We start from the raw sequence: 15,062 nt of genomic DNA on the forward strand, positions 1-15,062 counted from the left end.
ATACAACTTCTGTTTCGCTGTACTTGGGTTAGTCATAATGCAGCACAATAGTTGACTCAGAGGACATTGATGTGTCAGACATCATGCTTGCTAGACTATGCTAGACACTGTCTGGTATAAATACCATTAAGCACAGAGTCTGACAGAGGAAGGAAGACAACATTGTCTGATCTGATACATGGTTTGACTCTGAACACACTGTTAGAGCAGCTCGCCCTCTAAACTGGAGCAGAGGAACGAGATATTAATAAAAGCAGAATCTCAATTATCTTCCATCGAGGTCCATAAAGAGAACATGTTCTAATTTTTAACAGGGTCACATTTTCTCATTGGAAAGTCGCGTTAAGATATTACAACCCAATTTATGACTGTAGCCACGCCAGATTTGTAAGATCTCAATCCTGTTGGCATGGTTTTCAATGTTAAATCAGTGGTGTAATAGTGTTGCTCAAAAATAAGCTATACTTTCTCAAATGTAAGATTTTGACTCATAAGGGATTTTTACCCCACCCACAGCCACACCTACCTCAACATGTTCAGCGGCGATAAACCATCGTTGTCACTGGTGAGTCATTGATGACACAGACTAGAGATTTATCTGAGGTCATTTACACAAATCAGCTCAATCCAGGGACAATTGGTTATAATACACAGTTGTGCATTGCCAACAAAGAAACTAAGATTAATCTCCCAATTTCCATGATTATACACTAGAGGCATAAATCCCAAAATGTTTGTGTGACATAGCTATATAATGCTTGATAAACTATTACTTAACATCAAATTAACCTACCATGAGAAGTAATTTGATTAAAAAAAAAAGAAAAAAAAGTTCCACCTTTAAAATGGCGATTTTGGCGTGACCTTTCACAAAAAATCTGTCGAATTGATATTCAATTCAGTGTTGTATAAATCTATTTTCAATCTTAACTACTGTAATTCATCATGTTTTAACAATTTCAGGTCTTACACTCGGCATGAAAATGTAGGGCGGGACTTGATTTTGTCCATGGTGAATTGATTGGATGGCTGTGGTTTGCTATTGCGAGTGACAGTTTGACCCGCCCTTGCGCCAGTGAACACGCCATCAGAACAGAGATGTCATTGCAAGTGAGGGGAAGTCATTTTGATTAAAGATTAAATAAGGGAAAATAAATTTAAAAACAAAGGAAGTGCACAGATAAGTCATTTATCATAAATACTGCAATATTCCATATAAAAAAAAAAAAATCATATATATACCAATCATTTCCGGTGAGGGTCCTGCTGTATTTCACCTAGTCCTTGTAACTAGCCTTCCCATCAGAATGATTTATTGGAGGGTGTGCCCTGTACGAGAAGAACAGCCCGACTCGTCTCAACCTGCAGGGCAACTTCCTGTTCTTCCACATAATCATCGACTACCTGCATTCTCCTGAGTGAGAGTGGGACAAATAGGGATTTACTAAGGGGAAAGTATTATTGTTCCCTGAATTTGATAAAAGTACCCTGCAGTTAAATTCCTGAGGTATCTTGCACAAGCAATTATGACAAACTGATTACCAAAATGATCTTTACAAAAAAAAAAGAGAATAAATTCCTCTGTTGATCGAACAACATTCTTTTAACTCTGAACTATTTAGTTATTTATTTTATTTTATTTAAGTTGCAAATGGATTATTTAATCAAGCAAATGCATTTAAAGGGTTAGTTCACCCAAAAATGAAAATTCTGCCCTTCGTTCATATTTAGAACCCAGATGAAGTTCATTTTTTGACCCCTAGACTGCAACGTTATTACCACTTTCAAGGCCCAGAAAGGTAGTAAAGACATCGTTAAAATAGTCTCCTACACTGTTCACGTTGTGTTTCCGGGTTCTGCATCAAATAGTTGTCCATGTGAGCACCACGACGCATGCGTGTGATGCTGACGCAGGAGCCAGCCAATACCGAGCCAACGTTCTGACGTAGAGCCCGGAAACACTGCACTGTTTACACAACGTGAACAGCGTCAGAGACTGACACGGAAGAGAAGAAATTGATGAATTGTCATTATTTATGTTTGTTTTGCACACAAAAAGTATTCTCGTCGCTTCATAACATTAAGGTTGAACCACTGTAGTCACATGGACTATTTTAACGAAGTCTTTACTACCTTTCTGGGCCTTGAAAGTGGTCATAACGTTGCAGTCTATAGGGGTCAGAAAGCTCCCTGATTTCATCAAAAATATCTTCATTTGTGTCTTAGGGCTTTTGAACGACATGAGGGTGAGTAATTAATGACAGAAATTTCATTTTTGGGTGAACTAATAACCCTTTCATTTTCATCTAACGAAAACAGTTTTTAATAGGTTTAATTGTATAAATGCATGTAATAGGTCAAAAAGACTTTAGTCTGATTCGTGTTGTTGCCAAGGTAATGATGCATAATAACTGCCCTAGAAACATTTTTCATTGTTGCCACTATAAACTATTTTTTCTTTCCATTCATACACTAATTTAGATCAAGGTTTTTGAAACCAGCAACACCACTCTCAGATTGGTCAACAATGACTGGTCAACAATGACTTAAGCAGCTGTGTTGAAGACATGCCTCACAACTTCTTAAACAAAGTTAAATTTTATTAAAGAGATATATTACATTGGTGTGGAAACCAGGTGGCTTGAGCAGGAATATCAAACATTGAGGCGATATTGTTTGAGATAATTCCAAAGAGAAATAAGAAATTCTGCAGCAACATTAAATTAAAAATACAGTTACCTCGGGCACATCCAGTGATTTTACAGAAACGCATTAGATTCCAGTTTTCAGTGTACAGAACCATATTTGTTTTGGACTACAAGAGTTTCAGTGGAGAGCAAAGTTAGTAAATGAGAAAATTAAGGTAAAAAAAATAAAAAAAATAAAAATTTGCCCAGGCTAAACGTCAAGTAGTGGGAAACTGCTCCCATATCCATTTGCACTCATCTTATCTAACAAGCAAAAAGCAAATATGTCTGTGACTACCACATTTATAATCAATGGATGAAACTGACTTGATCACTGGTAGTGTTCTGCTAACTTCTCTCAATCTGTTAAATTATGCAAGTAAGATGAGAAAAGAAAGCATGTGAGCGCAGGCTGAGGTAATGCACCGATCTGATCGTAGCCAAGGCAAGTGCTCTGAAACAGTGTCGAGAAGCTAAACATCATCAGTCTTTGATCCACGGGATTCATGTCTGCGGTGAAGGGAAGGATGCATGTATAAAACTCAGTAAGAGCACTGATCGTGTCCTGCTGAACAAAATTTGAGATCAGGACTCTTATTATGAGGTTTTATACAATCAGCCTCCGGTCTCTGGGCCGTTCATGCCTCAACGCCCTCCAGCTCTGGGGGAAGGGGGCTCTTGGGGTGCTTGCTCTCAAAATGTTGCTTGAAGGTCTTGGGATCTGGCATTTGTGACTGCAAAAAAAAGAGGTTTCATGGTTTAGTTCATCACATTATGTCTCAAGGAACTTACTGGCTTCATTCTGGTATGAAAAGAACACTTCAATTCCTGAAGGATAAGGGTGAGCAGTTTGACCAAAAATCACATTAAATGTATTAGGGCTGCATGATTAATTGTATTTTAATTAATTAACCGTCTGTGATATTGACCAGCCAATTTTATCCAGAATTTTTTTTTTTTTTTATTCTTTCATTTGACTTTTGCATTGGTAATGTTTTCATTCTTGAGGTTGCCAGATGTTAAGAGTTTAAATCACACAATCAGAGCTTTTACTTTATTTATTCTATTTTAATTGATTTACCGTTTTATTCATTACAAATTGTTTCCAAGCAGCTTCACATTAATAAAACAGGGAAATAACAGTGTTAATGTTGTCAAATTAATCAATTATGAAACAAGTTCAATTCTCAATTCACCTCTACAGAAGACAACAGTGTCATTTAGCTCAATTTAGATTTGTTCTCATCCAAAAGTAGCTTTGTTTCCATCTACCTATTTTTATGCAAATTTTAGAATATCGCTTTAAAAACACTAAAACATACCAAAAAAACATGCTGGATGGAAATGCCAAGATGCTCATAAAAAAAGCTCATATGAGCTCAATTAAGGCAGATATATTTTTATTCCATAAAATATTCATATAAGCTAAGATGAAAACACATCTACCGAATAAATCCCTCAATGCGCAACAAAGAACTCACGTGACTCGCGTGGATATGATTGGATAACTGGGCTAACCAGCAGACCAATTTTATTGCACAGGATCTCAAAGTTGGTTAGATTTGTCTGAAATGCCTAAGGTTCAGTCATTAGAATGATTTAATATAATAAACTCCAAGAAGTGTCTAACATGATTGCGTTCCCAAACACCAGACACCCAAACGCAAGATAACACGACAGCTTTTAATTTAGTTTCGTCTGCATGTTCTGAAATGCAAGTCATCTATGATGTAATAAAAAAGAGCCACAGTGTTCTCTTGAACACATGGGATGGAAACGCTGCTTTATTTGTCAATGTTTTATGTGATATTTTGAGCACAAGTTAAATTGTCAACTTTCTATGGAAACATAGCTAATGTCAGTTTAGTTAAATATTAGTGGATATCAATAATCTTTTAAACCCCAACTAAGCCAAAACAGAGTCAAAGGCGACAGTTGAATGGAACCCGAACTCCATTAAGTGACAGTAATGAAGAAAACAAATCTTCCCAACTTGTCAACCATGTGCATGTGTGCAAGTGCTGGTGATCTGAAACCACCGACAAACATACATGTTGAACTTTAGTGATTTCCATTGCCAAATTCTGCTCAAATGAAAGTGTATTACAGTCTGTGTTCCTTCACGTGGATGCTTGTGCTACAATACAATGTCGTCGAATATAAAAATGTTAACATCATTTGGAATTGATTTTAGGAATTTCACTGTTTTCGCTTTTGAGAGTAGCTTCTTAAGGTTTTGTCGGTTTTCACAATGTTGAGAGCTTGTTGATGTACATCAGGGGTGTCAAACTCAGTTCCTGGAGGCCCACAGCCCTGCAGAGTTTCGCTTCAACCCTAATTAAACACACCTGATCAGCTAATCGAGTCCTTCAAGCTTATTTGAAAACTGCATGTGTGTGTGTGTGTGTTGAAGCATGGTTGGAACAAAACTCTGTAGGGCTGTGGCCCTCCAGGAACTGAGTTTGACACTTGTGATGTATATGGTAAATAAACCCTGCACATGAGTTGATGTTATCTTGAATTAAGCTTATGTAAAAATGCAAGAATTCTGATTAAATGTTTAACAAAACCCTAAAATGAGAACAAATATGACTAAAAATCACAATTATGGTTTTTGAGCAAAATAATTGTATTTATCAGTAACATGCAACCCTAAACTGTATTTCAACAGTTATTTTGGTAATTCTCTACGGTCACTCTGAACATGGTTGCGAACGCCATTTCATTTAGACTTTAAGCAGTTTTATGCCCATGTGTGATTTTCAGTTACTGGTAATTAGTAGGTGTACTGACAAGTCTGATTTGATACCTACAGTGAATAACTTTCACAGTCAGAGACAAGTTCCAACTTGATAACAAAATTTCCCAGCACATCCATCCTCTGTATACACCCATATTTAAAATATGCTTTATGCAGGGCAAACATGGGTTCATTCCTTGAGCTATGTTCAGCAAAAGTGCATGAAGTTTGATTCAAAAAGCATTCAAACAATAGAATTTATACAAGCTGCCATTGAAACTTGGTAGAAAAGAACCTCCAAAGATGATCTGTGGGGTAAAAATAACCTTCTTTAATTGCCACTGACCCTGCAGACGCCACATGTGAACACCAGTGCCGCTTTCGCCGCGGTCTTCTGGTCGTGGCCTTTGGATTTCTTGATCTCAGCCTGCTTCTTGGCGTTTTTCTGCTGAGACTGGATTTTCTGGTGTCCACGCGCCATGCTGTTGGATTGATGACAAAATGACATCAACAACATACAGAGACTGAAACGGTATCAGTCAAACAGACAAAGTCTAAAGATTTACATATGCAGCTATCAAGAATAAACAAGAAACCGAAACAATTGCAAAACATTACATTATCTGAGTGTTCGTGTGGTAGTTTTCTGTAAACAATCAAAATTCCACAATTTATTGTGCTAATTAAAATGCTGTCTGATAAAACTCCATCAAGACTGTGTCCTTATAGAGGGTATATGATCTCAGAGATTTTACGAAGTTAGTGTACACCATGTTCTGCCTTTGGCTCAGTTTAAACCAATAACAATGTCAGGAGGCAGCTAATGTTGCTGTTTGAAACAAACAAAAAATCACACCGTAAACAAGGTTACAGGAGATATTACATATTAAAGGAGAATAATCTCTCTAATTAACAACTATTACAGAATTTTTTAAATCACAAATAATATGTCAATACACAATAATGGAGAGTTTTACAGTTCAATGTTAGCAGTTTATGAGCTAGCTGTCAATGCAATTGAGGCTCGATAGCCCATTAGCTTGACATTTAGCACTATTTCATACAACACCGTCGATTATCCAGCCTTTAAAAGGACATTCAGGGGCTAAAAACTAAATATTAGATGTAAAACCTCGCATACCGTAAGAGTTGAGGTAGATTAGTGAGCGGAGATACTGGGCTTGGTTAACGACACCATATGGTTAGCCAGCTAGCATGCTAAACAGACTAACACAACCAAATCTTTCGACACAGCTACACACGAATACTCACGCAAACCACGTGCATACGGGTTATTAAAATACTACTATATATTATTTTCTATCCATAACTAAATACTATGAGCATACCTGGCGAACAGATAAGATCCGTAGGCAGCTACAGGCTTGTACTCCCGCACGCTTATGACAGCTGTGCTCTTCCCAGAACTACTCTCATGTAATTCCTGCACTGACCACAACGACACTGAGCGCTAGAGAGCGACATGCGCGCTGAGGGACTGGAGGGACATTTGCCTGTAAGCCGTACGCCACATTGGAACGGTACCAATGGTACCATAAAAAAATATTGAGTTCATAAAAAAAAAAAAAAGACAAACACATTCTCACCAGTGAAAGGTTATCCCATTTCTTTGGGAAATCTTGATGGTTTCACAATCAAAAGTCGCGGAATGTTGCGGCATAATTGATTCTTACTGTGAGTGACGACACGCTGACCGTTCCAAGATGGTGGGCGCGCCGAAGTGTCTGGAGATAAATCTACCTCACATGGAACTACCTGAAAGATGTCATTAAAATAACGGTGCTGAGAAATCACATCTATCTTTTGTGACAGCACGCGGCTCTGTGACAACAAACAAACAACAACAACAAAAAACCATGGGGGGAGCGGGCGAGCGGCCCACCATTTTTTATTGATTTATTTATAATCAGAAACGCTATCTAGCTGTTAATCATTTTTTTAAATGTTTTAAATCAAAACTTTAAAAGTATTTTTAATTCAAACAACCTATAGCCTACAAATATTTATTTAAATAAAAACTAAGCAGCAGACTACTCTTTTTACAGTCTATGTTCTGAATGGTCAGACCTGACCTGGGCTGAGAAAAAAATAACACGTAACAACGCCGTCTACAGTCAGCACAATACATTACAGTTAACTAAATTTACAAAATTTCAAAGTAAATAAACTTTACTAGCTATCAAACTAATAGGCTACTACTCAGTTTAAGAGTTAGTTCAAATAGAAGAATTATTATTTAAACCCATTCTACCTGATTATTTATTGACATTTTATCTCATACGTCATGTCGTTACTGTGTATTCCAGCATGAAAGCAATCACTTGTGATCTATTCTGCTGCCACACACTGGAATGTATAATTATTGCACTCTTTATAATTATTACCCGATCTATTAAGAAAACGTCCAACATCTAAAAAATGCAACCGTTCAGTCCATAAGACAGAAGGAACAAACCATGCATGAACTAAGAAGCTTTTAATGTTTTATCCGACATGTTACATTTATATTTATGCATTTGGCAGACGCTTTAATCCAAAGTGACCTACATTGCATTTCAAGGTACACATTTAGCCTACTTTCTAATCAGTTCTTGCTTTCCCTGGGAATCGAACCCATGACCTTGGCGTTTTAGAACATAATAAAACAAATTTATATTAAAATATATACATTATTATTTATTTATATGTAGGCTAATACAAATCCTTTAAAAATGTTAAAAAATAAAATTAACCCTTTCATGCATGAATTATGATATCCTCAGTCAGGATTTTTTTCCTATGTGTTTTTATTGCTCTTAGGGCATGAAAAACAAGAATTGATTTTTATTTTATTTTTTTACAAATTTTTCAAAGAGATCTTCAGATGTCCACTTGAGTGGACAGCATGCATTTGGTTTAAACTTAAGATATACTAGATTTAATATAAGACAATAATCAAACACATAAAGTATGTGAATTTAACGAACTAATCAATACAATTATATCAAATCATGTGAAAACTATAAAATATATACAAAAAATCTAAATGCAAAATATTGCAAAGGCTTCATACAACTTCATACAAGTTGCACTTGGCGTATCTTTGATATCAGAACATGAGGACATGATTCCATCAGATTTTTCTACAGTCTGTCAAGGTACAACTGTGGAAACCACTCAGATGCTCCCTCCAGTGCACCAGAGTATGGAGATTTACCCTTATTAGCTGATAATTCTGATTATGTTCAAGATGGACATGCACATTTCTATCATAGCCCTCCTCTGAGAAAACCTAGCGATACGTTTTTTCAATCTCATCTGAAATGATCAGTGTTGGGGGTAACGCACTACAACTAACATGCATGACCCATTCAGATTACTTTTTTGATGTTACAAGTAAAGTAATGTGTTACAAGTAACATGCATTACCTAATCAGATTACTTTTTGATCTAACAGGTAATTAACTACAAGTAATGTGCATTACCTAATCAGATTACTTTTTGATGTAACAAGTAAAGAAACGCATTACAAGTAACATGCATTACATAATCAGATTACTTTGTGATGTTATGAGTAAAGAAATGCATTAAAATAATGCATATTACATAATCAGATTACTTTTTGATGTTATGAGTAAGGAAACGCATTACAAGTAACATGCATTATGTAATCAGATTACTTTTTGATGTTATGAGTAAAGAAACACATTACAAGTAACATGCATTACGTAATCAGATTACTTTTTGATGTTATGAGTAAAAAAACACATTACAATAACGTGCATTATGAAATCAGATTACTTTTTGATCTAACAAATAAAGTAATGCATTACAAGTGTCATACATATGTAATCACATGACTTTTTTCAATGTCAATGAAAATTACTTTCTAATAATACAAGTACATTTATTTACAGTAAAAAAGTCACTGCAGATTAAGTTTTTAAGTTTTAAATTTCAAAAACAATATTCACATTATAATTATGAATTGTAGCTGAAATATAGCAGTTGATGCATGACGTCCACTACAGTGGACATGTGATTAATCAGAGTTTTCTCTCAATCTAAAATCAAAACTTGGAAAATTTTACTGTGATATGACTCATTAGATATTGCTTGATGCTGCAATATTTTTTTTACCTCCAAGAGTCTCCTAGATTCGAAGGAATGGGTGGATATTCTGGAGCAACTTGGCATGTCTGACTGACCCTTGGCCATCTTAGTTTGGAGGGGGGAAAAATCGAAACACAAAGGCTTGCCACTTGATTGCAATTTATAGGATGATGCACAAGGGTCCAATGAAGAGATTGATGTGCAACTTTGCCATAAAAACCCGTGCAAATTCAAGAAAATGCATTTTTAATAGCTGTCCACTGTAGTGACCACTATGCGTGAAAGGGTTAAAGAACGATAAAACACACACACACGCACGCACGCACACACACGAGCACACACACACACGAAGTGTATTTTCACACTCTACCAGTAGGTGGCGGTATTAATCTTTAAACCCCCCGTTGGCCTCTCTTACCTCTGTTATGCCAGGTTAACCATAATTAAAAATTAAAAACTCAGTTTTAGCTTAATTTAGCCTCATTTATTAATATTTTCAGACTAACATGGTAATATATTGTACTACAGTTTTAAGTAAAATGTTAATGTTTATGCATAAAATGAATTAATGAAGTAAAATCTGAAGTTTGTGCTGGTTGTTTGTTTACCCATGCAGTTCCAATGAATGGGGACTAAAGCTTTCAGTCATAAACAAATCCATACGTTCGTGTGATATTGCAATCTCTGGCTCCACAGTTCCCTTTCACTGTAATTTCATGGAAAAGCAATTCAATCTTAAAACTCCTAGCATTTCATAGTTTTGAATGGCATGCATGTAGATAATAACACAATCTTCACTTTTTGGGTTAACTATTTCTCTATATTTTCCTCTGTTTTAACTCTCTCCATGCACATGAATCAACTGTTGACAAAAAAAAAGATACATTACCACTTAGATTTAATGAAACAAACCAATCAATAATATATTATACAAATATAATGTGTTTATCTGCACCAACCAATGGATAAATGTGAACTTTTTCAGTTCCATTTCAAAGATAGAAAATATTCTGCTGATCTGAAAACAGAAGGAAATTCGTTAGCCTTCCGTGCTGTGGCATGTCTGAATATGCAAAACACCCTCACTCGACTAGCTTGAGGGTATTAGTTTAAAATGTTAGTAAACATATGTATATGACATGTTTTATTCTTTCAAGAGGGAAACTTTATCATTGTGAGAAACGTTTCTTGTCAATGGTGTTATGTTTCTTTTCTATTCACGTCATAAGAAAAGAATAGAGATTCTGACCAGTATCATTCCTTATGAGGACAAAAGGAAAATGTCTGTAATTTCCTCATATACAATGAGGAAATAATGTTCTAAATCAAGCCAGCTGTTTTTTATCATTTGAATCTTATACAATGCATCATAATTTTGTATGAATGCTGGGTGAAGTTTCGACCATGCTTGGGTGGAGATGTCCTGCCTGAGGGTTTCTGAAAGGAAATCTCCCGGGTATCAGACCCTCAATAGCAACACGAGAATTATATCAGTCTGTCCTTTGTTCTGCTAAAATGAAGGATTCTCAACAGACATCCCTGAGATTTTCCATTTTGGACTCTGGTTTTTTTTTTTAGGACCTTCTGGGGGTGAAAACTGCATTATTCATATCACAAAACATCCATATACCATTACCAAACTGTTTATTAAGATAGTTGTAGCTTGCAAAATTTGCTACCACAATATTTATATGCTGTGGGTGGTTGCTAGGTTGTTTTTTGCGGTTGCTATCACATCTATTATAATATTTTCTCTACAACTTTACAATCCCAAAAGTAAAGGTTCTAAATTGGCATTTATGATTCCATGAATAACCTTTAGCATTAAAGGTAGGGTAGGCAATTTTCAGAGAGTCTAATAATAGCGAACTAGCTTTGAAAGCATGAGATCCCACCCTCCCTTCAGAGCGTCTCCAACGCCACGCTTCCTCCAAACACATGAATGCGTACAGGAGCAAACAAAAGAGTCACAAGAGGCAGCATAAAATACCTCATGTCTCAAAGCACATAATATTACAACAATAATGAGCATAAACAACTTAAAGAGCTCTACTTGTACCACCTGACTGCTGCAGATTCATTTCAGTGTTGATAGTGTTGCCATTGAAACGCATACTACTCAGAGTATAACGTCACAGGTTTCCATCTCTTCCAAATTAGTTATGGCGTGAATGCGTTTTGGTTCAGGAGGAACTGTAAAAAGGGGCTGCTGTTTAGGTAGCAGGGTGCAAAAATAAATGAAAATGAATATGAATATGAAAATAAATACGTTGACAGGCAGATAGGAAATCGTATCATTACACTCGGACCGAATGCAATGATTGGACGAACATTTTATGGTCCTACGCCTTCCACAGACGATATACTGTACATATTAGACCACTTAACTTAGTGATTGCTATCAGGATGTGAAGAGACTTTCAACCAGTATAACAAAAACATTATCTGGAACTAATCACCTAAATCATTTCCATCGCAAAAGGTTATTTTTTGTTGTTGGCCTATTATATCTTCCACCAAGCAAAAATTGCAAGTTTGGTCCAATTGATTTGAACAATCATTCATGTTTGTCAAAGTTTAATATAAAGTTAGGGGTTTATTAGTATCCCTATACTCTAAGTATGAGCAATAGTAAAATAATTACTTCCTAGCAAACAACACAAATTTGTATTAATTTAAAATGTTATTAAATTTAAGGGATTGTCAAAAACGAATGCAAAAGAATATATTTTGAAGAATGTAGTAACTAAACAATTGGACAAAAAATACAATGGAAGTCAATGGGAACCAAAATTGTTTGGTCATTAACATTCTTCAAAATATCTTCGTGTTCAACAGAAGAAAGAAAGTCATACAGGTTTGGAGCTATATAATTTTCCTTTTTGAGTGGATTTTCCTTTTAATAGTGTTAAAGAAATAGAAAAGATTATCCTATCATTCCTTGCATGTTTTTCATTACTCGAACGTGGGCGTAAAATGAACTGTAATGAGCAGCTATCATTTTTTCTCAGCTTTTAAGAACTTTGATCAAGTCTCGACAAAGCTGTGGTGAAATTATTGCGTGTAAATGTATTTTAATGCGCACTAATTGCGTCTCTCAATATTCTCAGATGTGGGGGAGGAACCCGAGCTTGACACAAGAGGAAGTTGTTCTGATCAGTCCCGTTACAGTCACTTCCTCTGTTTTACACTGACATCCAACCATATTAAAAACAATACATCAAGTTCACCACAATGGCAGAAGTACCGACAAATGTACCAGTACTCATTTGTAAAATAATTGTATTGAATGTGCACTTGTAGTCATCTTAAAAGTAATGAAAAAGGTCATTTGTGTACTTAACAGGTGCACTTTCATGACTTTTACTCTTTCAACTTTGTAATAATGTCAAATTAAAAAAAAAATTCTTTAAAGTACATTTTAAATAATTGTTTTAATAATCTTTTGTCATGCTTTACAGAAGTGCATCTTTTTTAATGTGTTGACTAACTAAATCACATGTAAAGTAATTGAGTAGGCTATAATTTTAACTGTAGTGTGTTTTTCAATATTAGATTTAAAGTTCATCATTAAAAATGTGCAACAATTTTTAAAAAATACATATAAAATTACATTAAAGTATATTTTAGTGTACCATAAATGCTACCATAAAAAAATGTTTTTATGAAATTAAGATATAGGCTACTTAAGTCTAATTAAGTGAGTCAAAACAGCACTCTAAAGTTCAGCTTGCATTTGTTATAAATTTAAACTATAATACATTTTCATTAAATTGCAATTAACATGCAATTAAGTGTCTGAAAACATTACATTCAGTTCACGCTAAATTGTGTATATTATTTTCATAATATTATTTTTAAGTATTATTCTTTTTCACAAGGTCTGTTAGCATTATCAACATATATTTTAATTCTTCTGAGAGCTTCCTATGAAGTACATTTGAAGCGTGACACGCAGCTGCCAATGCAAATGCATACGAAACGGCACTGCAATACAAATTCATCATTGTTGACTGCAGAGCCACAGAGACAGGTTTATGGTGCTGATGCAAAGAAAATGATCCTCTTCACCCAACCTGTTCAGCAGCTTCACACTGGACTGGTTTGGACTGAAGACACCCTGGCATGTGTAGAGAAAGCGGTGCTGTCCCTTTAAGGGCCACTGGAATGCAAGTGTACCCCTCCACCACCCCCCAAAAAACCCGATTGCACACCTGTGCAGTAGCTGGAGATGCGATTGCTGTCCGGGGCCTCCTCCTGCTGCATTCCAGCCACTAGCCCACACTCCCACTGCATGCTGGGGCTTTACCTGCCAAACGGGTGAATGCGCGGCAGTAGTCAGGCAGGTCCTAACAGGCATCCTATTCCCATCTCAGAAATCCATGGCATGCGGAATACCTCCCTCTTTTTCTCATAGCCGGCCCTGCCTGTGTTTTCATAGGAATGCGATGGATAGAAAAAATCGTGACACCCCGCACACTTCATGCCTGTGCCTGTCCGCCACTTGTCAGGTTACTACTTCAGCTGTCAAACTGGGGACGTTTTAAATGTTAGGTACAAAACTAATTAATACAATTAATTCATTCAATAGTGGGCCTTGACTTTTGTCATGGGTTACAAAAGTTTGTTTAACTAGTCTTAAAGAAGCCCTGGCTGCTATAGGTTTTGCTTGTGTGTACATACAGTGTGTAATCCACTCCTTTTGTTGCTTTCTGGCTTTCTGTACATCCTGTCCTTTTACTGTGGGCAGTCCGGGCAGGGTGAGACAGGCTTATAGCAATGTTGCGGTTTTTCTGCATTAGCCATAAGCCTTCAGGTAAAGCCTGAAGAATACCGTTTTGAGACCCCACCTGTATTTATTTAGCAACTTCATTTGCACACAGTAGTGAAAACACCAGGTGCTCCCAATGTGAGATTAGAAAAGATGGGTTACAATTATAAAGACATGCGGAGTATACTCATATCAAGATCAAAAAGAAGTGGATCTATTATAATGCTTGATCTGACAACGATTTTATTAGTGGTGTTTGCCAAGCATCAGTATTACTTACTATTGCACTAAGGTTAGTGATTTAAACCACTAAAAATATATATTAAACTTTGGCACATAATTCATCTCTCACCGTTTGGGCTATGGACATGAATACCACAAATTATGCTAAAAAGTAGCATTTAGCATGGGAAAGCCCTGGCAACTTTTGCACGGGCATTGACTGCTCAGATTATTTTTAGGAATCTGGTTTATATACCCAGTTATTATAAACTTATTATTAAGGTAACACTTTATTTTAGTGTTCTTGTTATGTTACATGTAGTAATAACAGTAAATTATGCATAATTACATGCAACTAACCTTAAACCTAATCCTAACTCAATTATTATTACTCAGTAAATGTATAAATGCACTGTAACAAGGAAACCTTAAAATAAATAGTAAGAAAAAAAAAAAAAAAAGAAAAAAACTAAAAAAAATTGGTAGTTGAAATAAACCTGAAAAAAAAAAGTTAACTCAAAAACATCAG

General features: G+C 35.8%; 1 protein-coding gene across 2 annotated transcripts; it reads right to left on the reverse strand.

The window, feature by feature from the left end:
• Positions 1–2,750: 2,750 nt before the first annotated feature.
• Positions 2,751–6,887, reverse strand: znf706 (zinc finger protein 706). Of its 2 annotated transcripts, none has more exons than XM_079880180.1 (3): positions 6,777–6,887; positions 5,774–5,909; positions 2,751–3,421 (listed from the first exon to the last, which is right to left on the reverse strand). In XM_079880180.1, the coding sequence occupies exons 2-3, from the start codon at positions 5,906–5,908 to the stop codon at positions 3,326–3,328; spliced, it is 231 nt and encodes a 76-aa protein (XP_079736306.1). In that variant the 5' UTR covers position 5,909; positions 6,777–6,887; the 3' UTR covers positions 2,751–3,325. The 2 variants fall into 2 exon arrangements, with proteins under 2 accessions (XP_079736306.1, XP_079736307.1); XM_079880181.1 differs by having other exon boundaries at positions 6,569–6,850.
• Positions 6,888–15,062: the final 8,175 nt, after the last annotated feature.

The sequence above is a fragment of the Squalius cephalus genome (assembly GCF_949319135.1).
Source record: "Squalius cephalus genome assembly, chromosome: 8".
Taxonomy (NCBI): Eukaryota; Metazoa; Chordata; class Actinopteri; order Cypriniformes; family Leuciscidae; genus Squalius; species Squalius cephalus.